Below are 26,833 nucleotides of genomic sequence, written 5' to 3'. Positions count from 1 at the left end.
AATTAATAATGATAATAATCATTAGTTAGTTCATTAGTTCATCTATTTGGTCAGTCATGTGTTTGTAATTGTCCTCCAGGTGTCCTTTACTCCCAATGGCGTGGATATGAGGATGCTGCAGCCGTGTGATGCTCCTCTCAGGAGGCACTTTCTGCCTGGGGTGAAGGTGGAGTACAGCGTCTCCCCACGCCAGAGAGCCTACCGCGTCCAAATCCACCGCATTCAGGTGAAAAAGAGTCAAATATAGACAAAATCCTCTAAGATCCAGTATATCCATGTCCATATTACAGTACTACAAGTCTTTCAGATGCTACCTGAGCATTTGTTCATTAATGCATCTTGAGTCCTTTTGTTCTATTCACTTTATGTTTACATGCTTTCCCCTAACAGATCCAGAATCAGCTCTCAGGAGCCATCTTCCCCTTCGTTTTTTACCCTGTAAAACTGCCAAAATCGATCACCATGGACGCAGGTCTGTTAATCCACTTTGTATGTCACATTTACTTTAGCAGTATGTGCTGTTTATATGCCGTGTTTCAGTCTGGAATATGATTTTATTTTTCTTACAGAGCCCAAACCTCTCACTGATATCAGCATTGTCACCAGAACAGCAGGACACTCGGATATCTCTCGCATCAAGTAATTGTTTTTCCTTTGATTCTTTTCTCACTTTGTGTCCCTCGTTTGACTTCTGTCACTTTACTGTCACTTCCTCCAGTTCTTCCAGTGCCCTGCCGTTGTCTTTGTTTGTTGAGAAGCACTATACTGTATTTGTGTGATTCTGATTCTGATCTGCTCCCTACAATCCCATTGGCCTGTAAACCATTTGTATTTGTAATGCTTTGCATTTCAGCCACGTGTTGGCATATAATTCCTGTTTTTCTCAGTTTTGCTGCAAAATGGTGATGGGAATGTCTGTCCACCTCAGGTACTTCAAGGTGTTGATTCAAGAGATGGACCTGAAGGTGGATCTGGGCTTCATGTATGCCATCCTGGACCTGTTCACACCTGAGAACGCCAGCATCATGACCTCAGCACAGGAGGTCAGATACTCCCATATCCAAACTCAGTTAACACACCCTGTGTTTTGTTCAGAATATGTGATACATTAGTTTAATCAACTTGAAGAGTCATCCATTCTGACTTTGGTGTTTCTGTGCCTGTTTATTTGTGCTTGTCTTATACCTCAAGGTGGAACTGTTTGAGAAGGACATTGAGTATATAAAGACAGAACTAAACCATGCCTCTGCTGCTGACACCTCTCCTATCAGCCTCTATGAGTACTTCCACATTTCCCCCATCAAGGTACAGTACACAGTATGTGTGTATGTAGGTCATTCTATAATAATGAAATGATGAACAAATATTAAGTAGCAATTTTTTTTTCCAACAACAGCAAAAAGCAAAACAAAGTATTTACTGTTGAAACGGGAAAAAACACGAATAAAACAGCATCAAAATCAGTTCAGAAGACACAGCTACATAACAACACATGAAACAGACACATTTAGTCATGTTTTTTTTTATTTGCAGCTTCACCTGAGTTTCTCTCTGAGTACGGGAGGAGATGACGGCCTGAAGGAGAAGAGAGATAAAGAACTCATTCCTGTCCAGTCCCTCAACCTGCTGCTGAAGAGTATCGGCGCCACGCTCACTGATGTGCAGGACGTCGTCTTCAAGTACGAACGCATCTGAAGTCCCAAATAGACAAAAACATAAATCACACACAGTAGTGTTCATTTCTTTTTGTGTGATTCGTTATTGGAGGAGTCCCTGCTAATTGACTGATTGTATCATTGATTTCAGGCTGGCCTTCTTTGAGTTGACCTTCCAGTTTTGTACCACCCAGCAGCTACAATGGGAGGTCGTCAGACATTATTCCAAGCAGGTAACACATGCACAATGACAAAGCCATAATAACTCAGAAACTACATAAGTGTTTTCATATGTCATTTATTTATGTATCCATCAAGTATGTAAATTGTGCAGAATAAAACCCAAAGCAACCAGGGCCTGGTTATGACTCATCTCACCAGCTTCTATATATTCATATTTCAGGCTATTAAACAGATGTATGTGCTGGTACTCGGCCTGGATGTACTTGGAAATCCTTTTGGACTGATCAGAGGACTGTCGGAGGGAGTCGAAGCCTTCTTCTATGAGCCTTATCAGGTATGAATGTAGTACCAAGAAGAAGTACTGATGAGTGCAAAAATAATATATCAATGTAAAGTAAATATATCAAGTTCAAGTTTAGTGCTCATTATTTCAGGTGAACATTTACTTAATTGTGAACAGCTATTAAAACCTATTGAATATTCAAGATGTGTAATGTTGGAAAATATCAGCATTAGGTTTATGTTAACATTTACAGAAGTGTGACTGCTTAAAGGCCCAACAGTGCAGACAGTGTCTTTATGTCTTCTTCCTGTTTAACTGTTATGTGGGGTTTTCCAGGGAGCCATCCAGGGGCCGGAGGAGTTTGTTGAAGGAATGGCTCTTGGGGTGAAGGCTCTGGTGGGAGGAGCTGTTGGTAAGTATGGCGCTCATATAAAAATTATATAGGTGTCTGATCCTTTTAGGAGAAACCTGAATAATCTCTGTGGTATATACAGTAGATACATAAACACTTAATTCCTCCTTTTGTTATTAATACTATATTCAGAACTTTGTTATTCTAACAAATATGAGACCTAAGATCTCTCACAACTGTGTCTACATTCAAAAGAAAACGTTTGTGTGGGATGGTCCTTCTATTTTATTTAATAAGCACATTGAGTTTACCTGTAGTGAAATGTATTATATAAAGTAAGTATGGATAGAAGATGAAGCGTCAGAGAAGAACATATTGTAGTAACCCACAAAAGACTTTTAAAGAATGTAGTCACTATAAAGATTTGTATGTGCCGTCCAGGTGGTATAGCAGGTGCGGCCTCCAGGATCACAGGCGCCATGGCAAAGGGTGTTGCTGCCATAACGATGGACGAGGACTACCAGCAGAAGAGACGAGAGACTATGAACAAACAACCCAGTGGCCTGAGAGAAGGGCTGACCAGAGGTGGAAAGGGATTAGTGTCTGTACGTACTCACACTCGTGTTAAGTACCTGAAAATGTAGCCTACCTTTGACACATGTTTTAGAGTGTAAGAATGAACAGTAATGACCTTTCTGTTGAAAATAACATTCATTCATTTAAAGGATTAACTATTTAGATTTCCCACTGGCCTGAAAGAGGGTCTGCCAAGATATAGTCTGCCATATTGAATGAGTTGCTGCTACTTGGTAATATTGTTGTTTTCCTTTCAGGGTTTTGTCAGTGGGATCACAGGGATCGTTACCAAACCTATTAAAGGTATGTTGAATTGGACCCTCATACAGATTTTAGTGAAAACATTTGAAACGTGCTGATCAAGCGGTAACCTTCAGTGCTGAAAAATGAAGCCAACGCGGAAGTGCCAAAAAATTGCAGTTCTTCAAATGAAGACTTGAGGCTGGCTCCAAAAGCGAGTGAATCCCCACAGCCCCCTCTGTTAACACGCCCAACTTTACAGCAGAAATAAACATGTTTACAGACTGGAACAAAAACAGTTTGGGTCTTTATAGCTAATATCTCAGTTCATAACAACTGTACGGGGAGTGAATTTATTATATAACTCACCCATTTAAGTTATATTAAGGCTTAAAGTTAGGCATAATTGAGGGCGTGGCTGCTTTGAGTGACAGGTGGGTGCCATTACAGGCTGTATCGGCGTGCTGTCTGCTCTGCTGCATCACCCGAAAATTGAATGGCGAAACTAACGGCATAAAATCTCAACATTGGTATTGTGTAACTGTGGATTCTGCCCTGATTGCGGAACAGTGTACAAACTCTGTTTTATCAGTTTTCATTAATGTGATGATGTGTTATTTTGCAGGAGCCCAGAAGGAGGGTGCAGCAGGCTTTTTTAAAGGTGTTGGGAAAGGTCTGGTTGGTGCAGTAGCCAGACCTGCAGGAGGCATTATTGATATGGCCAGCAGCACTTTCCAAGGGATCAAGAGGTATGTTCATTTCTGTGTGTATGTATTCCCATTTCAGTTTTAGATCATACATGTGAGTCTGGGATGGAATCAAAATAATCTATAACTTGCATAGTATAAGTAAGAAGATAATTAATAGTTAATTATTATTTGTGACATGCAGTGTTTACAGAAATACATCATGAACAAACAAAACCCAGCTTTTTATTACAGCTGGTCATTGGGTCATGTCAGAAGGTATTTAAGTCTGTGCTCATATTTACATGGGAATGTTTGGGTGCCGTAGTCATACTGTGTTTAGGGCTGCAACTAACAATTATTTTCATTGTCGATTAAGCTGTCGATTATTTTCTTGATAAATCGATTAGTTGTTTGGTCTGTAAAGGAACGGTCACACATGCGCGAATGCAGGCGAGTGACCATCACCTGCCGAGGTGATATTCAAACTGAAAGTTCACCAAAGTTGAACTACACACGAATGTGATGCGAATTTGCTTCGCAAGCTCAAGCAAATGTTTTTCCCCATCGCTCGCACAGAATGGAAGCGAATGGGAGGGGAATGGTAATTTTTGCGCATGTGTGACCGTGCCTTTAAATGTCAGAAAATGGTTAAAAATGTCGATCAGTGTTTCCCAAATCCCAAGATGACGTCCTCAAATGTCTTGTTTTGTCCACAACTCAAAGATATTCAGTTTACTGTCATAGAGGAGTAACTAAACCAGAAAATATTCACATTTAAGAAGCTGGAATCAGAGAATTGCTCAATCGTATTATTTCATTATCAAAATAGTTGGTGATTAATTTAATAGTTGATTAATCGTTTAATCGTTGGAGCTAAAATTGTGTGTTTGCAGTTATGAAGTATATCCCTGTTGTGTGTGTGTGTGTTCTTAAGGAAGCTGTGTCTCAAAATACATTTGCATGTCTTGTCTCGTTTTCAGGGCAGCGGAGACTTCACAAGATATTGCCTCTCTGCGTCCTCCTCGCTTCATCCACGAGGATGGTGTCATACGACCATATAAGGAGATGGAAGGCCTCGGCAGTCAGATGCTCCAGGTAGGACAAAGTCTCTACAGCATCAGCTCTCCGTAGTCAGACCTGGGCAAATAACAGTTGGTTAATAATATGACATACACTTTAGTACAACTGAATTTTGTCATTGTTATTATAATAAATAATAATAAAATTATATATATATACTTTTTGGACTGCACGACTTTACAGTGATGCATCCGTTATGTGCTCTAAACAATTTGCCCAGGTTTGCTAGTGGAGTTGTATGTGTGAGCATACATACAAGCACATGCACACAGAAATTCATTTCTTATACGAAAGAACTACTCTGATTACGCTGCTTTATTTTAATTATCTTTAAACTTATTATAACGATTGTATTGGCCTTTCCTGTTTATAGATCCTTAGACAGCTCAATTCTCAGATTTTAATTCACTTCTGTGGCTGTTTGGTGTTGTAAGAAGGTAAAAGAACACATTTGCAACCAAAGTAAATAAGCCTGAGCAAAAGTAGAGGGACATCTGAGAACTAATAGAGACTAATAGAGACAACAATTTCTGAAATTAGTCCAGTATTGAGGCAGAGCTGCAATGTAAGCGCTCGGGGCAACTCCTCACCGTTACGTTCACTAGAAGTGTTTGTTTTTGCCACTGACAGGCTCAGATTGTGATTATAAGTGTATGACTACATTATGGAAAGGACCCTACAGCGAAATAAAACATTACCAAGTCTTCCTCGGAGAAGTCTTGTTCTGAAATCTTGTGTCGAAATATTCAGTCGTGAAAATCTTTTAGATAACACGGAGCTACGCTGTCTGTAGTCCAACACAACAAACTCTGCCAACACCAGTGTCCCGTGGCACTCCTCTCCAACACTCACTCACGTTTCCACCGTTGTCTTTTCCGGCAACAAGTCGCATGACACAATGACAAACAGGAGGCAAAAGGTAAGAAAAAAGTTTAATTTCTCTGTAGGGTCCTTTCCATAATGTCGTCAGACACGTACAGTATAATAACAATCTGAGCCTGTCAGTGACACAAACAAGCACTTTTACTGGACGTACACTGACGATGAGGAACTTCCCAGAGCGATAACATTACAGCCCATTTAGCAACCAAAAATTTGGAGCAATTTTATAAAAGTGTTGTTTCCATTAGTCATTTGGACACAAAAACATGGGGAAGTCCAAGTCCAAGTTGAAAAATACCAAAGTTACCCTTTAAGCTGAATGTGGTTCAGAGCCTCTCTGTCAGTAGAATTTAGATTAGATCGATTTTTGTGTCGATTCAAAGTGTTTTCAGTTCTGCTTCATTGAAGCGTTGAGCTTTAAACTGTGGGTCACTTTTTTGTGCTGACATTATGTAGCTGTCGAGCTGGATGGAGTGGGTTGAAGTTTCAGCTTACGAGTCTCAGGTCAGAGCTGCGCTGTTTGGCTGTTAGTAAAGATATACAGATAGGTGACAAATTACAGTGCCTCAGTAAGGTGTTGGGCCGCAGCGAGCCTCCAGAACAGATTTAATTCTATCTGAATTCTACTGGAGGGATATTTCCTCATTTGACGTTTTGACGATGGTATTGGGGAGCGCGCTCCAAGAAGACATCAGTTTGATGGAGATCTGGTGACTGTGAAGGCTATAGTATATGATTCACATCGTTTTCATTCTCATCAAACCATTCAGTGAACCTTCCTCATACTTGTTCCTCCCATCATTTCATTCAGGTTTGTCCTTTAATTTGTCACCCATCTGTATCACCAGATTTAGACCTACTGTAGGCTAGGTTTGTGTAGATGTGTTAGTGACAGATTATTCTCTTTGTGCCAAATTAGGACTAATGACACAATAATACAACTAGAAATCATGTGGATGTCACATTTCATGCTTGTGTTTTATTTTCCTGTGGTAACTGGTTAAATAGGATTCAAATAGATTGTGACTTAATTTATTTTATTTTATACTTGGGGTGGGAAACTCTTGACAGCAAAGCAGTTGGACAAAAGCAAATTTAACAAGTCTTTAGACAAAAATATAAAGAAAATATATAGAATAATTCTTTGATAGTGGAGAGACAAGGCTGAACACACTCTCACCTCGGTCTGAGTGGTTTTGACTTGTCTTTAGTTGACAGTGTGACACTAGCTGTCTGGGTAGAAACAGGCTTTGGTTGTCTCTGCTCTGACCTTGACTCTTCTCTCTTGTCGTGTCCACAGAGGAGCTTGGCCTACAGTGCATGGCGTAGAAGTGACTCAGAGGATGAGGATGATGAGGAAAACTAGCTATAAACTAGAAGTGGCAGCAGTAGTGTAGCGTTAGTACTTTGTCTGTAGTCTGTGCTGGAGTTCAAGTTTGATTCAAGGTCACTTTTAGAAGATTTAAACAAACCAAAGAAAGGCCTCTGAGAAAATTCAAAAATGTGTTTTTATGTATTTTATATTTTTAGCTTGATGTGTATTTTCTTTTGTTTTGTCTATTTCTTTTATTATTTAACTCCATCACTTTTACCTTTTATCTTACTCTTTTCTTTCATCATTTTCTCACAAGCCACAAAGGAAACCCTTCTTCTCATTGTTTAGATATTTATTCATTCATTCATTCATTCATTCATTCATTGTCAAAGAAAGTCTCATAATCATAGAGATTTGTCTACTTTCTTTATTTCTTAATATTTATTTTATCATTCTCTCATTCACTGCCCTCTTGTTCACAATAAAATGTTCACATTTTAAACTTTTACCTGCCATTGTCTTTGTCTTTGTTTCTGTTTCATCCCATCTTTCCTCACCAACCCACAATATGTTCACTCTTCAAGCTCATGCTTATTTACAGTTTGCAGTTGTTTGAAATTGTTTTGAAAGCACTTGTATATAAATTGACATGGAACATAGACATCATTCCGGTTTTAGTCTAATTCAAACATTGAGTTGTTTTTTTAGTCTTGCTGTTTCTTTAAATATTCACTCACTTTCTTTCTCTCTTTCTACAGAAAATCGAGAACGGACGTTTTGCAAAGTACAGATACTTTGCTCATGCCAAGGTCAATGAGTCCGACCTCCTCATGATCACCAAGAGGTGAGTGTTTGTTTCTGGCATCTGATTGAGTTAGAAAACAACTTCTCAGCTGCTTTCTAACATTCGAGTTATGTTTGAGATGCACATTACATTTTGTTTTCCTATCGTGTTCCCAGATGAGCTTTACTGTATGTTTTTAATCCGGTGTAAACCTTACTGTGTTTTTGTAAATGGTATATAAGATTTATGTGCTCTTTATTACAAGCTGCTAAAATACATCACTCAAACAGTATACTGTATCCTTTAGTCCTCAAAGGAGATATTCGTTGCTTTGTCTAACCCTCTTCATGTGGTTTCTTTTCCAGGGGAATATTTTTTGTGACCAAAGGCACATTTGGCCAGCTGACCTGTGAATGGCAGTATCTGTTTGAAGAGTTCACCAAGGATCCGATGATCGTAGAGGACCACCGACTTCGCATTGATGCCAGGGTACAAAACTCTTAGAATTGAAATCCAATTAGAAGCTTACTTTCTCCCCTTAGAAGACTTGTGTTTTTACAGATTTATAGCAGATTTTAAACCATTTTTTAGCAGATTATTGCATTAAATGTGTTGTCTTGTGTTCTGCAGGAGAGAGTGAAGTCGGTCTTCCATGCCAAGGAGTTTGGGAAGATCATAAACTTCCAAACTCCTGAGATAGCCAAGGTGAGTCGACCATTTGGACTTTAAGATGCTCCTATTTACATATTTTATATATAGATCAATTTTTTATTGTTAATATAGTTTAAGAAATGCCTGACTGTTATCTGCTGCCTATAGACCATTTCACAGTTGCAAACGTAAACATTCCAAATGTGTCTCAGTTTATTTCCTGTTGCAGAGTCAGGTTGCGTCCGAAATTCCACACCAACATGCTATTTAGTACACTAAAACAGTATGTGAGATATTTTGGTATGTCCGAAACCTTTTTATGAAATCAATAGTACATGAATTGCATACTATTTCCGGTGAAATATTACAGTATGCAAACGCTGGGCACTACGGCGGCATACATATCCCACAATGCAATGCGGTAGTGACGATAGCTTTCATAACAGACAGCTCGGTAACATCAATAACGCTTCAATTAAAGTGTAAAGATTCACTTTACTAAGCGTAATATAATTTTTTTAATTAGTTCAGACTTTGATTCACAAATTGTCGTTTTGGTCACATGAGGTTGGCACTGGTTGCCATGGTTACACGTCTCCAACCAGCAAGGAGGCTCTCAGGAAGTGACGACGTAAATCAATGCTCAGTGCGTCTGAAAATACTACTGTTTATTCACACAAAAGTATGTTAAACGATAGTACACATATTGGGTATGTATGTAGTGCATAGTATGTGATTTCGGACGAAGCCTATGTGGATGACATCAGCTGACAGGAAGTAAACATGGACCCAAACTGTTGCCTAGCAATGCAATTCCATTGAAACGGTCTACATATCATCTCACTTTTTTTTACTCAAACTCATGTTTCCTTGTGTCAGCCAGGCCAAAGTTACTGTATGTGTCCGACCTGCGGTTACAGTAAATGATTGTACAAAAATGATTGTTCTAACTTTGGTTCTTATTTATTTTCAGTGGGTTCTTGCCAGATTGGACGATGCAAGAGAGAGTTTACCCAAAATCTGACTCATCAAGAAGAACAAGAAATTATAAAAAAAAAAAGATAAGAAAAGAAAACACACAAAGTCTGTGTGCGTCAGTGCCTTTGTTCTTTACTGCATGCTACTTCTGTTTACCTCCATGTGTGAGTTGTGGTAAGCGATGCTGTATGTTGACTGTTAGTGTGCGTCGGGGGTGAAAGACTGACAGTGTATGTATGTGTGCATGCTTACAAAAGTGCTAGAAATGGACAGCTGACTTCCATTAATTTACCACAGGAGCTCAGAATGCACTGAACCAAACGTCATCTCACTGTCTTCACTCTGCACTCATCCTCTCACACACACACACACTACTGATTTTTAAGGATTTCTTTTAGGAAAACTAACGCAAAGTCTTGAGTTTACAAATACGTCTCACCACAAAATGCTAGAGTCTGAAATGCTGGGAGGATTACCTCGGCCTTTAGTTTGCCATACTCAATCAAAACACATTAATTTCATTCCGTTTTATTGAACATATTTCAAGTTGTGCTCGTCTGTAGAAGCTACACTGTTACCGTGCAACAGCTAGTAAGAGACGTGGTAGAAAACAGCTTGAATAACATTGAGGCCAAATCATCTGTAGCTGTTGTAGCACATTTAATGTTGTACACTGTTCATTTTATGGATTATATAAAAGGGAAACTAATTTAAATTTTGAGTATGGCTCTATAATAACACAATAATTCACAATGTGCTGTTTTCTTTTACTCTCTATTGTTCCTCTTTTTTATACATCTCTGCAAGAAGAAGACTGTTCAGTGTGTGATTTAGAGCCGCATGCTATTTTTATACCGTACTATCAGCTGTATATTGATTTAATATAGTATCCCATCTGTATATATCCATTTTAACACAATAGTCTGTATTATGGCGTTACAGATTGTAATTTTGTGATTTTTATGTTTTTATACCACACATATGCAATGCCAAATCTGTTGATGCAGAGAAAACTATATTTAAAAAGAAAATGAATGCTAATTATTAACCGCTGCTGTTTACTCTGATGTACATTTTAAGGGTTTGCTTTTGGTTTGGGGTGCATCGCAGTTTAATACGACTAAATATTTCTGCTGCCATTAATGTTTGTCATTTATGAGCAAAGTGTTCACTGCAGTGGCTTCATTTTTTTTTTGCCCCACTGTTTTAAAATAAATAAAATAAAACGTGTTTCAAATGTATCTCTTGTACCCAGAAAATCTCAAGCACACACATTGTAAGTAACTATAATTGTTTATTGAAAATTACCATAAATATAATTTCTCCTGAGAAGAAACAGTTGAGTAGAGTTCTCCAAAGCACAACTTGGATTATTTACATCTAAACAAACTCAGAGTTTGTGCTGACTGTCCTGAGTGAATAAGGCACTTGTTTACACAGGTGGCTCAAAATCCTACACAATATTAAATCACTAAACTCAGGACTAATTGCATGAGCAGAAATTGCATACTTGGATCTTACTTCTGTTAATATTGCATTTTTAAAAGCAATAATATACCGTAAATAGCCCACACAATAGGTCAATGATATTACTTCACACTAATGTTCACATTATTACCTCTACTGCAAAGTATCATTATCTTACAGCACATTTCGTCAAAGGCTGGAATGGAAACTACAAAACACACAATAACCTACAGAAACAGTTTGTTACATGTTCATATTCACTCTGGCTGGATTTTTACAGGCACAAAAGAGGAACATATTGAAACCTTTGCATTAAAGAGCCCATGAATCTTTCCAGTGGATCTAATTGTTCTCTGTTTAGACAGCCAAGACACTGTAAAGTTTTGTTTTATGTAATTCTCCCATCTTGGCTCTCCTCATGTCTGTCCTCCTGCTCCTCTTCACACCAGATTGAATTCCTTCAGGTTGTGTCTGAGGATGGTGTCTTTGACGGCCACGAAGACGAAGCGGATGTTTTCTGTGTCCGTGGCGCAGGTAAAGTGAGGATACATCGTCTTGTCCTTGTCCGGATTTTGTTCTTGGTACATTTTCAGGATGAACTCTTGAGCTGCTGCCGTGTCCTGCTGAGGTCCTGCAATTCAGGGTTGATATTATTTCAATATGTTTTCAGGAAATTAAACATTGAAACAATTTGTGTTAATTGTTTAAGATTTAAAAAAAATATATTCAAGCCCGTTCTCTAAAGATTTACAAATTTTGATGAGAGAAGAAATGTGACGAATGTAAAAGGCATGCTGGTCTGGTTCAGTGGTTCCCAGTCTATTTTCCTTGAAGCCCCCCCTACTTGTATCTAAGAAAAGCTGCGGTGTTGTTGTTGATTGCTACTAGAGGCCTCACTTTGTGTGCATCAAGCGGGAGAGTAAACAGGTTTTTGACTGCAGTGAAAATGTTGTTTTTGAAAGGCTAAACGCCAACAAATATGGATTGAAGCAGATTATTTCATTAGATTTTGCTAAATAGCAAAAAACAATACATCTTTTTAAATAGTTTTATATACAGACTTATAAATGTATACATTATCCAGTAAGTGTGTTATTTGAGATTTTAGTTAAACATGAGCAAATGTGATTCTGACAACCTCAGAGCAGACAAATCACCACTGGTCTACACGATGATTCTCAGTGTATCTTGGTGTGTTGGAAGGTTGCTGATCTTTGAATACACATTTCAATGTTTTGTGTGCCACATACTACTCAGTCACCACTATATCAGGTACAGCTAGCTAAAACTAATGCAGTCTAATATAACAGTGCTGCAATAAATCATCATGAAGGTCATAATCAGTTTTGTGTGGATTCAGCTTCGGATGGTGCAGTTGAGTTGTACTGCATTCTACAGAGAGGTGTTATTTACTTAGCCTGCCCTCACTGAAATAATTGGGGTGGACAAAATAATAGAAATGCCTGTCAGTATGCAGGATAGTTGTATTAGACTGCATTAGTTTGAGCGATAGGTGTTCCCAGTAAAGTGACAGATGAATTGTAGATCATAAGCACTAACTAACTACTAACTAACCTGTGAATTCAGGGAAGTAATCGGCTACATGGGAGTGCAGGATCTTTTCCTTGAGGATATCAGTCTTGTTGAGGAAGAGAATGACAGAGGAGCGCTGGAACCAGGGGTAGGTTATGATGGTTTTGAACAGGGCCTTGCTCTCCTCCATACGGTTCTGAAATGCAACGTAAAGAAAGAGGCAACAATGAAGACGCGTTTCAAAAAGGGTCAAAGTCTGGAACTTGATTCGATAATCCTCACCTCGTTGTCGCACTCAGCCAGGACCTGGTCGTACTCGCTGAGCGCCACCAGGAAGATGATGGAGGTGACGTTCTCAAAGCAGTGGATCCACTTCCTCCTCTCTGACCTCTGACCCCCCACGTCCACCATCCTGCCATAACAGAAAAGGAACGCAACGTCACCTATCATGCCTCCTGTTCCAATGCAACATACTTAAGCTATTACCTGTTACATATCTCACCTGAAGATGACATTCTCCATGTCAAAGGGGTATTCGATGATGCCCGTGGTTGGCACTCGGACTCTGAGGATATCCTGCAGGTCAGGTAAATAAGAGGGTTCAGAAATCCGATCCAGCTGGGTGAGATAGCTGAAAAAAGGAGGAGAAAATGAAAGGAAATATGAAGGAAAATAACAGAATTGGGGGAATGTTGTGTCTATTAAAATAGGTAGAAAGATTGATGTGATCATAAGAGTAAATATCACAGCGAATGCACACACATGTAGATTGCATGTAGTTATCTGTGCATCGTCACCTAAGTATTGACTGAATTTGTGACTGTTGGTTGGTGAGACTTAGAGGGGAAATTGAAACCTTTACAAATTGAGTGTGTTTTAGTACACGCTGCATTTGCATGGCTTAAAATAGCAACCACAAGCTAAAAACAGCTGCTTTTCTTTTCTCTTTTTATCTGGATCATCAGTCGCTTCACAAAAACAACAGGATCTTTATTAATGCTAATTCTTGGTCACTCACCTCCTGTGCTCATTACAGGATTGACACAGCAAGATACAGAGGAAGGATTTTATACATTTTATCTCCCAACATTAAGTCTAGATGCTCAAAACCTTCTCCCCACTACCAGGAAAAACATCTGGTGGGGAAATACCAAATCATCTATTTCTTTCCTTATTTATGTTGGACTAAAAGGAGTCCGATTTGAATATTCTGAACCTGAAAACGCAGGAATCGGCATTATAAATACACACCATATGTACTTTTGAATTGAAGGTAAATTCCCTGCAGGTTGCTAAAAACCTCAAGTACACAATACTGAGCACATAACCTCAGTGTAGCTTCTGCCCTGCCTATTATAATGCCATGCAAACCTTGCAACAAACACTTACAGTATAATATTTGAAGCATAATACATTGATGGAGACTGTCAGAGAGGTGTTGAACTGACCTGTTTAATATTCATAAACCTTAATCTGTGGAGTTAACTTGTTCTTCTTATTTTGTCTACCCTCTGTAATATCTGTGGTAACTATTTGGCAGAGCTGAAGAGTGTAGAATCAAGTTACAAGTATGTATATCTAGAGCTCACTATTTGGTGGAGTCGGACAGCTGGTATTCTCTGCGTCGGTCGTAGCACTCCTGTACCCCTGCGTCGTCCCACAGACTCTTGATGGCCACCGCGAGGCTTTGCTCAAACTCCTCCACCTTATCCACCTCCACCTCCAGAACTGAGTTTGCAAGGCTCTATGGACACACAGACAAACAGGGAGACAATTAAAAACGGTCCTGAATACCAATTTTTGCAGGCTGACATGTTCTTCTGTCTGTCTGTCTCCATCTCCCCCGTTTCCGTGCCCGGGATAGTGCTGCTGCTGCATTACTGCACACACACGCACCTCTACACACAACAAACAGCGATATACGTCTGAGAATAACTAATAATAATTAATGTTGAATATGAATAATGCTGTGGGATTATTCCTGATTTCCTGGGATTTATACATTATTATTACATACTTGTATAATACAAAAAAACAAAGCATTTGAATATTGATTTGGAGGTCGATTGTCATGGCAACGGTTGAAGCTTCGAAGCTTCAAAGTATTGGGGTCAGTTCTAGGTTCATCCCACATGTCCCACTTCATACTTTCTTAAATTTACCAAATGATTAGTCAGACTTATAGCTGAGTTTGTGCTAAAAAAAAAAAAAAAGGACACAAAAGGCCTTTTTCAAGCACGGGTGTAAATAATGAAATTAATGATGCTGTATTCCATTTAGCTGCTCCTGGCAGTGTTGTGCAAGTTCACACTTCACTAGACCTAGCTCAAAGTTCACAGTCCCACAAGATTAACAGTTCACGTTCATTTATTCCATTTTTTTCTTTTTTAAACTGGTCGGATGCTATGGTGTTTAATGAGTCAGATTTATTTTCAGCATCCTGTTCCGCACCACCAGGCTCAGCGACCGCTTCATACCACAGACCATAACACTTTTGAACTTGTGAGCTCTTGACACTTTACCATTATACTGTCACTTTACCTCTATATACTTTACTGACTGTTTTAAAAGCTGTTGGCATCTCTGTTAGCTATAAAGCCCGATAATTGAACTTACACTACTTTGTTTTAGATTCTCAGTTTGCTGTAACTTGTGTGATCTTACTTTTTTTATATAGGCCTATATTTTAATTCAAGTGTTCTGGGAGAAAACTAGGCTTCTGCACCTGCTCATGTCTCTGTTTTCAGGCTTTATAAAATCTAGCCTGTGACGGGAGACTTTGGCCAATCACAGGTCATTTCAGAGAGAGAGCGTTCCTATTGGCTGTGCTCTGGCTGGTGGGCGGTGCTTGATATTTCCTCAACTGATCTCAACATGGCTGCCGGGTCACAAACTTTCTCATTTTACAGCAAAACACTACACTAAAAGATGTTTCTGAAAACATTTGAGATGAGAAATAGGCATTACAGTAACAGAATATTGATTCATATTTGATCAGCGCTGCCTAGTTTGACCGTTTGGTCGGAGTTCGCGAGTGATTGACAGCTGCTCAGAGACGGCAGCTGGACGGCAGACTCCAGATCAGCTCTGATTGGTTGTTTTCCTCCGGTCTGTGAAATCTTGCAGATGCAGTAGAGCAGAGCCATCGTTAGTGTTATTAGTAACACTTGTGCTTTTCCTACTATGACTACTCAACATGTGGACTGTGCACTAGTGACACCAGAGTAGTTTTCACTGATAGCAAAAGGAGCAGAGCCAGTTTGACTCAGTACCTGGTTCTGGGGATTAGAGAAGGCTATACTAAAAGTCTCCATGGCTCTGGTCATGGCCTGCATGGAGGTGAAGATGTTCTGGTAGACCAGTTTGGCATAGCACCTCTTGTCCTCATCTGTGTATCCTCCTCCATGGATGATCCTCATCTGTTTGATGAAGGTACTCTTTCCACTCTCTCCAGTTCCTGTTGGATACAGTGAGGGTTAAATCTTTCCACACTTATCTGACTGTTTCTGTGCAGAGTCAAGTTGAGGTAAATACTATAGTGTAGTCTTCTTTGTGTTCAAACATATCAAAGTGCAATTACGGCTGAGCAATATTTTGATATGTATGTATCAAAATGGTATAAAAATGTCTATATGGTTTCTATATTGATATAGGCTAGGCCTATATTTATTTATTTTTTCTCTATAATTTCACATAAAACTGTTTTTGCACAAGTTCTTAAAATGAGAAAATACTTTTGATTTGTCAAGTATATAATTCAGGAGTATAATAATATCTTCACCATGTGGACTATTTATTTATGGAATTACCAGAAAACCTTCTATATTATGATATATATCGTTATCGAGATATGAAATGACCTATATTGTGATAGAAGATTTTGTCCGTATCGTCCAGCCCTACTGTATGTGCAATAGAGCGGTGTCTGACAGTCAAACAAACAGACACACACTCTACTTAAAAGGTCTAAATGCGTTATCTGTCCTAGTTTAACACACAACACACACACACAGTCTCTGTCTGTCACGTTCCTCTACAGTTTACAGCACGCGCTCCTAATTTTCTCATTCAGACCACATGATGCTGAATCTATTTGTTTAACAAATGTGTGTTTGTTACCAGACCTGAGTATTGAAAGTTGCCATGTGTGCTTGTGTGTGTGTGTGTGTGTGTGTGTGTGTGTGTGTGTGTGTGTGTGTGTGTGTGTGTGTGTGTGTGTGTGTGTGTGTGTGTGTGTGTGTGTGTGTGTGTGTGTGTGTGTGTGTGTGTGTGTGTGTGTGTGTGTGTGTGTGTGTGTGTGTGTGAGACTATACACCTGCGTCTGTCTGTATCCCTGCCTGCCAGAGAGTGTGTTAAAGCTGTCATCACTTTGAGTGGTGCTAGCAGTGTTCTCGTTTCCTGGCTGTTTTGCATGGCATCATGAATACTTGAGTCTTTACATCTTAGCAAAAAAGGCTTAGACAAATCGTCTGCATTTGAATGCACCTTCTTTACAAGTCAAGTTTCTTGGAGATGGGGGGGTTTGGGCAAGACATGCAGGTAAACACGGAGACGGAGGCAAATCATGATCCTGAACGTCTGCTGTGTTTTACTTGTTCAGAGCGAGAGTCGCCTTAAAATGAGCTCAGAGGCCCCCCTCTTTCATCACTGTATGCACCCTGGTGTTCAGGTCTCCAGTAGGATTCATGTTATTCTTATTGTGGCATGTCTTTAATGTGATATTTGATGTAGTTATTTCAAAGACTCTCACATCAGACTTTTCTTTTTGTTTCTTTTTTTTGGAGCAGATCTGCGCTGTTCATTAGTATCCAAACAGAAAAGATCTGCATGGACTCTATTATTCCTCTGTATGTTAATATCATGATTGATTATTCAATAATTGGATGATTAACCCCTTAAAACTCTGACAGCCTGCCGGCGGGCCCTGCCGCTATTCTTTCAGAGGTTGTTGCGGGGTGAGTTTTCAAGCTAGAGCGAAGAAGAAAAGTGAAGAAATCCATTGGTACCAGTCATGTCATGCTAGCTTGTCTACATTTTGGGGAGGAAAAACTGGCATGGTGATTTTCAAAGGGATCCCTTGACCTCTGACCTCAAGATATGTGAATGAAAATGGTTTCTATGGGTACCCATGAGTCTCCTCTTTACAGACATGCCCACTTTATGATAATCACATGCAGTGTATGATGTATTTGAATATTTCTGCACTCCGGGGTCCCTAAACAGTCTTGGAATTACATAAATCACCGTATCACTGTAAAGCTGAGACTCTTGTGGATCCAGTTAGTCCAATTGTATTCATGGGTGATGATGTTAGTCCTCATAGTAGCCATTTCATTGTAGTGAAACCATTTTTTAAAATTTGACCAAACTGTATAAAATGACGTGTTGTGACCTCTAGGATAATCACAGCCTCATGAAACTTTACAGCCACAAACTAGAGACCTAGAGCATTCAGAGGATGGATGGCTTTCCTAGGTATATTGACAATAAGGGGGTTTCTGAGCAGTTTCCAGAACAGAAGTGCTCGCCATCCAATCACTGAAAAATACAATTCTTGCAGAAATCTCCATATGTCAAAAGTTTTATGCCCAAATCACAGCATGACTTTTTCCTATGGTGTTCCTCAAGGTCTTGGTGTGTTAATGTGGTATTTTGGAAGGATTATTGATAATTTTTATCAATTCTCGAATGGTAAAAAATTGTTAAATTTAGTACTAAATCTTTGTAACAAATGGTATCAACTCCAAAATTGCGAGACATAAGTGAGCATGGGAATGGACATCACAAACTTATATCATCATGTTCTATGCTCTGTTACACTTTCACAATTTATTATAATTGATGAATTAATTTATTAATTCATTTTTATTTCTTATTTATGACTAGAACAACTTGACACACAGTGCTGAGCTGCACCTCAAATTCATCTTCAGGTTCCCAGCTTTCAGATGACGTACACCACTTCTATGTGACATCTACTGTCCCCCAACCCTACCACTCTAACAAAAAGAGGGTGGAATAAAAAGGGGTTGACAATTGATTAATCAACTCACTTATGCAGTAAAAAGTCATACAGAAGACAGTCATACAGACACAAAAGTGTGTACAACAAGCAACCATTTCTAAACTAAGCTCTTTGCATGCCGCTCCTTTTTACCTGATGAATGAATATTGATATCAGTAAATATCTTTTTCCTCTGAAAGTTCTCCCTTAGTGGACACAAGTAGCTCCAATAAATTTAAAATTAATTAAAAAACTTACAAATTGATTCCTGTATGACTTGCAGATGGAATACTGTTTAAATTAAATAAACATTTGAAATACTTAAAGGGACACTCCACTGATATGACACATGAAGATCATTTTATTTGTCATGGGCAGTATGCTACTACTCAGACTGCATAAACTGTTGCTTGTTGTCGAGGCTGACAATCTGTGATCAGAGACATCGTGGCTTGGGTGATTCTCTGAGTAAGATAATGTAGTTGCTGAAAAAGCATTGCTTAATTATTTTACATGCATTTTTGTTTCTTTACATGAATGTGTTCTTGCCTACATGTGTGTCTTTGTGCATGTAAATGTGTGGGTATGTCAAAGTGGTGCAGTGTGGTGATTTACAGTTCCCCTGTGGGCGATGAATGTTGATCTCAACCCACACCCACACACACATACTCACACAGTCAGTAGACATGACACACATACAGAATTGACCACAAACACCTCCTCACACCTACACATACAGTATTTCCCGTAACGCGACGCGAGCTCTGTGAATGAATGTGGTGTTAATGTCGCCGAGATAAGAACTACTATCACCTGTCACACTCTGACCGCTGAAGTTAAACTAACATGGCAGGTGAGGCTTTGGAGGGGATGTAGGGCACAAAAGAAGAAGTCACTAAACTACAACAAATTTTGAACTGTGTGGCAGCCATCACACAAAAACAACCCCTAATATATGCCAATTATTAGAATTATATACATCCTTTTTTCAGTGTACTCGTTCGGCATGGTTGCGATTTAGCAAATATGTCATACATTTATGTTCCATTTTACTGTTTCTCAGCTGTTTCAGGATATTTCTTCTCAGGCACAATAAAAACATGAAAACAGTTGCATAATATTAATAATGCTAAACTAGAGAGGTTGCGAACAAGAAATTAATATTTCACAAATCTCAATCCACTTTATTCTTGTTTCCCCATGCTTTGTCAATTTATTTTGTTTTCCTCTTCATTCCTTTCTTGTTGTCTATACTCTTTGTGTGTTTTCTACTTGCATGAGTTTTAGTTTGTTAATATTTATTATCAATACTACAAATGTAAATGCGTACATGGTTGGTAGTCTGTACAAATGATTGAATTTTTTTTTTCTTTTATGTTGCTTTCACTGTTTGTCTAATGATGTCCAGGTGCAGAGGAAATGCAGCTGAACCAAGTGACCAATACTTGTATAACTGTACTGTATAGAGTGGTGTTGACATGTGTGCATTGTCCTACTGATTGTCAACTCTGGTGACTGAATGGACAGAAGAGGCAGCATGTTTCATTCTGCTTCACTCCCACTCGTCCTCTCTAGTGGCCTGACTGTGACCATCCTAATGAAACCCACTGAGACCTCTGAGTCACTCTGATCAGGCAAATACATGTTATTGTTACAGTACTTCCCACATGTCGAAGATTATAGATTGCTTGATACTTTTGTCATCTAATTGTTTATAACACTTTGAGTTACCTGGAAAGGGTAAAATACAAAGAGATAATGCATATTGTATATTTTAGACGGAGTTATTGTATTACTAACCATGATCGCAATCAGTTCAAGTTCTGCAAAACAGTGTTTTCAATGTCAAAAATGTTTCAAAAGTCACACTTAATAGTGAGCTTTGATGACTGAGTTGTCCTGCTCATCAGACAGTTAATATTATTAATAATACTACTACTAATAATAACAACTTTATTTATATAGTACCTTTAAAAACAGAGTTTGCAAAGTGCTTTGACAGACAAAGCAAAAGCAGGATGCTCAGGAGACAATGTAACAAAAGAAAGCCAAACCGTAAGGCTAAACAAAATGATAAATAACAAAATAAAAAGAATAAAAGCAATAACAAGACAATAAAAGGAATAAAAAGATGACGTCACATAAAAGCATGTCTATAAAAATGGGTTTTAAGAAGTGAGTTAAGCGTTATCTCCTCAAGCAGGTCGTTCCAAAGCCGAGGGGCCCTGATGGCAAAAGCACCTTTAGATTAAAGCCTCGACTCTGGAACAGCCAGAAGGTCTCCACCTGAGCATCTGAGACTGTGGGCTGGCTCATATGGGGTCAACATTAAAATCAACTAGGCCTATAAATGGAACAGGGAGCTGATGGAGAGGAGCCATAGTTGGGGTGATGTGATGAAACCACTAAGAAGCCTAGCTGCTGCATTCTGAACTAGTTGAAGAGTTAAGCCTCTGTTCATCCATTTCACCAGCCCACTGACTCCACATACATTCTCATAACTTCCCAGGAGCTCTTACAGTAACTTACAGTGACGTCCTGGGCAGCAGTGAACTGAAACAGCATGCACTGTACCGCAATCTACATAATGCTGAATGTTAAAGCTTGACACCTTTTTAAGATTTTATCCCATCAAAGATTCGAGGGTCAGATACCGTTTGTTCAGCGAGCAGAGAAAATAATTTTCAAAGCAAATGAAATGGGAGTCTAAATAAATTGGGTCCAGCCCTTTCTCAGACAGCAGTGCAGGCAAACCTGTGTGTGGCTCATGTCCTGCTCAGGACTGGATTTGCATATCAGCTTTGCATGTGGCGCGCCCGCAGCAGCTAGTTATGGCTTTCTAACACACCACTGACCGAGGCCTCGACGGTGGCTCGTGTCCCTGAAGTGCTCACACACTGCTGCAGTAAAACAGGTCGTCTCCAGACTGATAGAGTCATGGATGACCTTTGGTGACACCTCTCTGATCTGTCAAGTGTTCCCAAAGCTACACAAGTGAACATACAACACAGAATGAAGGAAACAAAACTGGTTTCAAGCCTTAAGCCCTTTCTCAAACAGCATCAGACCTGTTGAAGTGTCCTTGATCAACTATTACCAGGATGTAAGCTGCCCTTCCTTCACTATGACAGGACAAGTGAAAGACTTTTATAAGCATCAGAAGCTTCACAACCATGAAGCATGGACAACTCCCTCTGAAAAGTCCACTTAGGTTTACCCACACTGTCTGTCAGCTCTACTAATAATAATGGACATCACATTCATATTGGCCCATCATTATTTTTTTCTTTAATCCGATTTCCTAAAAATGCTCAGATAGGACCGGAGGGAAATAAAACACCCACAAGTCTCCAGTTCATCATGGAGCAAAATATAGGAATCCTCCAACGCACAGCTCTCTGGGGGAATTTGGCTGGAAACCAATGCGTCAGTTTCGGTTTCTGTAGACATTTATGACTGGAAATATGCCAACGTCAAAACACAATATCATCTTACAACTGTCAAATCTCTCTCTGCATGTGACTGATGTCAGTATTTATGAGTCCAATAGACTAAATTAATCAAGCTACAAAGCTCTCTGTGGTGTGTAAAATGAATGGCACACAATGGCACACAGCTGCTCACACCCTGGATGTTCAGGGGAAACTAGTAGCCAGTGTGCACTGCACCACATCCGGACACCAGAGAGAGAGAGGAATGAGGGGGAAAGGAAATGTAGAGAACAGATAGATATGAAACATGTGCCTCCTCATGATGCACAGTCACCAATCCATCCAACCAACCCATCAAACATCTTCAATTACAGAGAATGGATATACAGTGGCTGTTTATTCCTGCATTATATTATAATTAAAATACAGTTTTGTCTCAGAAGGGAATGGACTCTTATTGAAAATATTTTTATTTTATTTATTTTCTATATTTTTATTTTCTGTTTATGTATCTTCATTTTGTTAAAGGTGCCATTTAACTGTTTAATTGTATGATTGATAGTGTGAAGCTGTATATTGATTTTGGCCCTGTAAGAAAAGGAAAAGTTAAGAGAGAACAGGTGGGTGTGTGGGGTATGTTATGTTTGTTAAAGTAAATCCTGTATTGTATATATTGCATAATAATTCTGATGTTTGTATAACAAAAAAAAACAATAAAGACATTGTTAAAAAAAAAAAAAAAATACAGTTTTTGTCGACAGTTCTGCTGATTGTTGTCCCACCTGCCGTGATATACCTGCATGTCCAGGTGTGGTCAGGAAGTCAAATATTTCATCAGAGGAACAATTTTTAAGAGTTTTGAGAGATTATTTTATGACTGAAAAGGCACACAAAAGATAAGGATGAAGTTTCATCCCCTTAAGAGCATATTTCCAGTTTATAATTTACCCCAGGATGTTACTTACTCTGGAGTAAAGACCACTAAGTATGGGTGGTTTGATCCCTGGTGGGTGATGCTCACCTAACAGCAGCAGCTTCAGCTCCCTGCGAGAGTCCTTCTTGTCTCTCCTCAGCTGCTTCTCGATCTCCTCGTTGATCCTCTGGTTCTCCTTCTCCTCCGCCGACACACAACATCCAGGCATCGTTCACTCTGACCGGCTACACAGCTCTCCAATGAGCTCCTCTGCTGCTGCTGCTGGCGACCTGAACAAGTGTCTCCTCTCTCTCACTTCACACAGTCAGTGGCAAAAGACGCAGAGCATCTTTAAAAGTGATGCCTTCTTCTTCCTCTCAAGTGAGAAAAGCAGGAGGAAGATAAGGAGGTGACTTTTAAGTATTGAATATTCCGAGGCTAAAACAGAGAATTCCAGAGATCTTTTCTTTTTTTTGAAGGACTAAAAGTGGTTGTCCCTGTGTGATAAAGTGCTGCTGTTGGTCTGAAGCGAGAGGACACTAACTTGAACTTTATCCTGTCGACTCTGGAGGGCGTGGCACTTGGCTGCAAATAGAGAGGTATAAATGGGAAGTTAACATATTCAGCAAGCAGACTGTGTTGTCTTTACACCCACAGAGAGGACTGTGACATGGGAAATAATGAATGGTAGAGTAGGGGACATTGCTTTAATCAAAGAAAGCTGCAAAAAATACATAAAGAAAAGGAGTCAAGAATAGTAGGAGCCATAGATAGGCCTGACTTGGAAAAACTGGAACTGATAACATGATCTGCAGCTGCAAATAGCATTCTTTGTAAATTTGTACACATCAGCCATTTATTACAAGAGGTTCAGCTTGTGAAACATCCTCCGGAGTTCTGCAGCATTTTAGGGAGAGAGAAAGGAAGTGCTTCAGTGCATCCTCTCACACTGCCATGTCTCCTAAAGGCCACTAGGGGTCAGGAAGGAAAACTGTGAGTCAGTGAATGAATGAGTGAGTGAGTTCTATCCTCGGGTTTATCAGGTAGGTCCTACCTGATTACAAATGCTACCTGGTAGGAGGACAAAGGAGAGGAAAGCGAGGTCTTCACAGTTTTGGTTCATTGCATGAGCAGTTACAGATAATGAAACTGTGGTTTTAATATGAATGTGTCATTGAAGTGAGCCTGAGTGTCACAGATCAGTGCTCATTATCATGATTTAAAAAAAATCAAAAGAGAGGAAACAAAATAACTGGGAGATGAAATTATGTGTAAATAAATTCATGTAAATATAAAATTAAAGATAAAAAGAAGATGAGTTCACAATTATTACAAATAAATACAATGTATGTCCCTGTAAGAATAATAAGGTGATTTTCTTTTCTCCTCTTCTACACTGTAAAATCTGACAAGTTGATCTTACTTTTAAAAAAAATCTAGGAAACTGATTGCCTTGAAAAAGGCAAGCAAATATAACTATTAGGCCTAGTCTTAAATTATATTTTCTTTATATCTACCTATTAAATTTACTTAAATTTTGTTGTTTTTACTTAATTTTGTGAAGTTGTTTCAACTTAAAATGGCAGGTGAAATTAACTTGTTCTTTCTAAGTGTAGAGTGATATAATCCAGTCTAGAAAGAAAGCATGAATCAAATCATGAAATAGTGGTTGTGGACCTGTAGTAACCATAGTAACCAGCAGTTACCTTCTTTAAATAGTTATGGTTAGGTATTGACCTCGAATAGTTAAGGTTAGGCATTGACCTCAAATAGTTAAGGTTATGCATTGATCTTGAATAGTTAAGGTTAGGCATTGATCTTGAATAGCTAAGGTTAGGCATTGACCTCGAATGGTTAAAGTTAGGATAGATAGTTGGGCAGGGAGTATCGCAAGAGTTTTTTGCAAATCTCAGATCAGATTTTGCGGTTTGCGGGCTTCCTTCTAGACACAACCCTAAATATTGGATTGGGAGCATTTCTATTGCCTCTCAATGGCTTTCAACATGGCGACAGCGAGCCACGACTCATAGCTAATGGTGCTAACAGCGCTAAACAGTGCTGACAGAGGTAACAGTGTTTACCTGAGGTGTGGAACCTGAGGGTGGGCATTACGCTTCCGCGACAACGTTGTCGGTCGGGACGACGTTATCAGCTGTAACCACCGTGTGAGAGCAGTGCAGAGCTGCAGCCATGAGCTAGCAACGGCCCGGCGATGTCAACAAAGCGTGGAGAAGCTCTGATTACAACACACACAGAGGGAGAGCGACTTCATTCTCTGCTCAGGTAGACATTACTCCACAATATCTTTACATACATAGCAAATAGTTGTTTGCTGCTATATTAATGCTCTGGATATCGACACACTATAGTACATAAAAGTGGTAAAAGACTAGAGCAGTTACTCTGATGTGAAATGGTGCTTTTCAGAGAATGATTTAAGCAAAGTCTCAACAGTTTTCCTCAGACAGTCTCATCTAAATACTGTAACTTTCTCACAAAACTAAGAACAAAAAAACTTCTCATTCTCTCAACGTCCTCGTCATTCACACATTAAAATATATAACCATGTCAAAATAACCACAAGCAGTCTTCAGGCTTTTTTTGTGCAATTTACTCTCTGTTTATCCACACGAGTGTCCTCTTTTTGAACAATACATTTTAGAGAAGTCCAGTCTACTCTGTATCATCATGATTGCTTTGCAACAAGAACATTTACAAAAACAGAAAGACTGAACACGTTATCATCAGCGGGAACAGTTAAGTACAAAGATTTCACTTTTCCATTGAGTCGATCAGTGAGGATCTGTCGGCTGCTGTATTTATGTCGATATAATACCTCAACTCCCATTTTTTAAATGAGAATCCGGCTCTTATGACAATTTGTTTTCTGGGAGAGATCATTTAGAATATGAACACCAATCCTTCCAGGATATAAAAAGCAGTGGATTTCATGAAATGTGATGAATCTGTTTTGGAGTTGATGCCTCGATTTACAATCACAAGTTGTCTTACATCTAAATTAATTTTATTTATGGTGGCGTTAGGAGAGTTTTAAACAGAAGTAAACAAAGTTAGCTTCCTGCCAAGTTTCCCTATTTTTCTCAAAATATTCTGTTGTCTCTCTTTTCTCTTTTTGAGCATGTAAAACTATAAATTACCTAAGATAACAGCGAAAAAGAGAGAAAATTTACCTCTAAGGTGAAACTTTATAGAGTATATGATTCTACTTAGCAAGAATCACATCTGTGTTCACTTGAATTACATTTTAAGTGCTTGACAGAGGTTTGTCATACAAATTGTGGAGTTGAAATACAACTTATGACATCTGGCAGGAAGTATGGTGGGGAGTAATGATATAGATTTAAAGGCATTAAATGACTCACAAAGTAGAAATGATAGCTGTATCGCTAAAATCCCAATGAAAATCAGAGTTGACCTACTTTTGAAAAGAAACATGTCGTTTCGTTCAGAAACACGTTGACGGAGTTTATGGATACAGAAAAAATGTTAGACAATTATGATCGGAGATTGTGATAATAGCACTATTTCAAATTTAAACATGAAGTCATTAAACTTAAGGATAAAAGCAGATGATGCGTCTGAGAGCAAAAGAGCAGTTTATGGAAAGGTATTTTCAACCCTGCAGTTCTACATAACGCAGTCCTTAATATACTGTACGTAACACAGCGCTGCTCTTGAACATAATGCATGAAATTGAAACAGCAGTAGAGGTTTCAAACAATGTGTGTCAGCGAGTCGACACCACCTGGAGTCTGTGCTCTCTTAAAGGGAAAACCCAGCCTGAATACAACTCACA

General features: G+C 39.0%; 2 protein-coding genes across 4 annotated transcripts in view; one reads left to right on the top strand and one right to left on the bottom strand.

Moving 5' to 3' along the window:
• Positions 1 to 10,898, top strand: part of vps13a (vacuolar protein sorting 13 homolog A) — a 46,187-nt gene extending 35,289 nt beyond the window's left edge. For 2 of the 3 annotated variants that reach the window (XM_074637828.1, XM_074637826.1), the window contains 17 exons: positions 80 to 226; positions 391 to 472; positions 570 to 639; positions 929 to 1,043; positions 1,192 to 1,305; positions 1,534 to 1,679; positions 1,807 to 1,888; positions 2,059 to 2,172; positions 2,458 to 2,533; positions 2,915 to 3,078; positions 3,307 to 3,352; positions 3,915 to 4,038; positions 4,959 to 5,073; positions 8,014 to 8,099; positions 8,405 to 8,528; positions 8,670 to 8,744; positions 9,664 to 10,898. In XM_074637828.1, the coding sequence (XP_074493929.1) occupies positions 80 to 226; positions 391 to 472; positions 570 to 639; positions 929 to 1,043; positions 1,192 to 1,305; positions 1,534 to 1,679; positions 1,807 to 1,888; positions 2,059 to 2,172; positions 2,458 to 2,533; positions 2,915 to 3,078; positions 3,307 to 3,352; positions 3,915 to 4,038; positions 4,959 to 5,073; positions 8,014 to 8,099; positions 8,405 to 8,528; positions 8,670 to 8,744; positions 9,664 to 9,714 (1,731 nt within the window). In that variant the 3' untranslated portion in view covers positions 9,715 to 10,898. Of the gene's footprint in view, positions 1 to 79; positions 227 to 390; positions 473 to 569; positions 640 to 928; positions 1,044 to 1,191; positions 1,306 to 1,533; positions 1,680 to 1,806; positions 1,889 to 2,058; positions 2,173 to 2,457; positions 2,534 to 2,914; positions 3,079 to 3,306; positions 3,353 to 3,914; positions 4,039 to 4,958; positions 5,074 to 7,240; positions 7,437 to 8,013; positions 8,100 to 8,404; positions 8,529 to 8,669; positions 8,745 to 9,663 lie in introns of those variants that run through there. The other variant, XM_074637829.1, reaches the window with a different exon arrangement.
• Positions 10,899 to 11,427: 529 nt separating this feature from the next.
• LOC141769109 (guanine nucleotide-binding protein subunit alpha-14-like) lies at positions 11,428 to 23,402 on the bottom strand. The gene is made up of 7 exons (XM_074637833.1): positions 23,125 to 23,402; positions 15,941 to 16,125; positions 14,258 to 14,412; positions 13,171 to 13,299; positions 12,951 to 13,080; positions 12,711 to 12,864; positions 11,428 to 11,766 (listed from the first exon to the last, which is right to left on the bottom strand). The coding sequence occupies exons 1-7, from the start codon at positions 23,243 to 23,245 to the stop codon at positions 11,576 to 11,578; spliced, it is 1,065 nt and encodes a 354-aa protein (XP_074493934.1). The 5' UTR covers positions 23,246 to 23,402; the 3' UTR covers positions 11,428 to 11,575.
• Positions 23,403 to 26,833: the final 3,431 nt, after the last annotated feature.

Source organism: Sebastes fasciatus, chromosome 6 (genome assembly GCF_043250625.1).
Source record: "Sebastes fasciatus isolate fSebFas1 chromosome 6, fSebFas1.pri, whole genome shotgun sequence".
NCBI classification, from domain to species: Eukaryota; Metazoa; Chordata; class Actinopteri; order Perciformes; family Sebastidae; genus Sebastes; species Sebastes fasciatus.
Note: the sequence above shows the minus strand (reverse complement) of the source record. Positions and strands in the feature narration are given on the sequence as shown.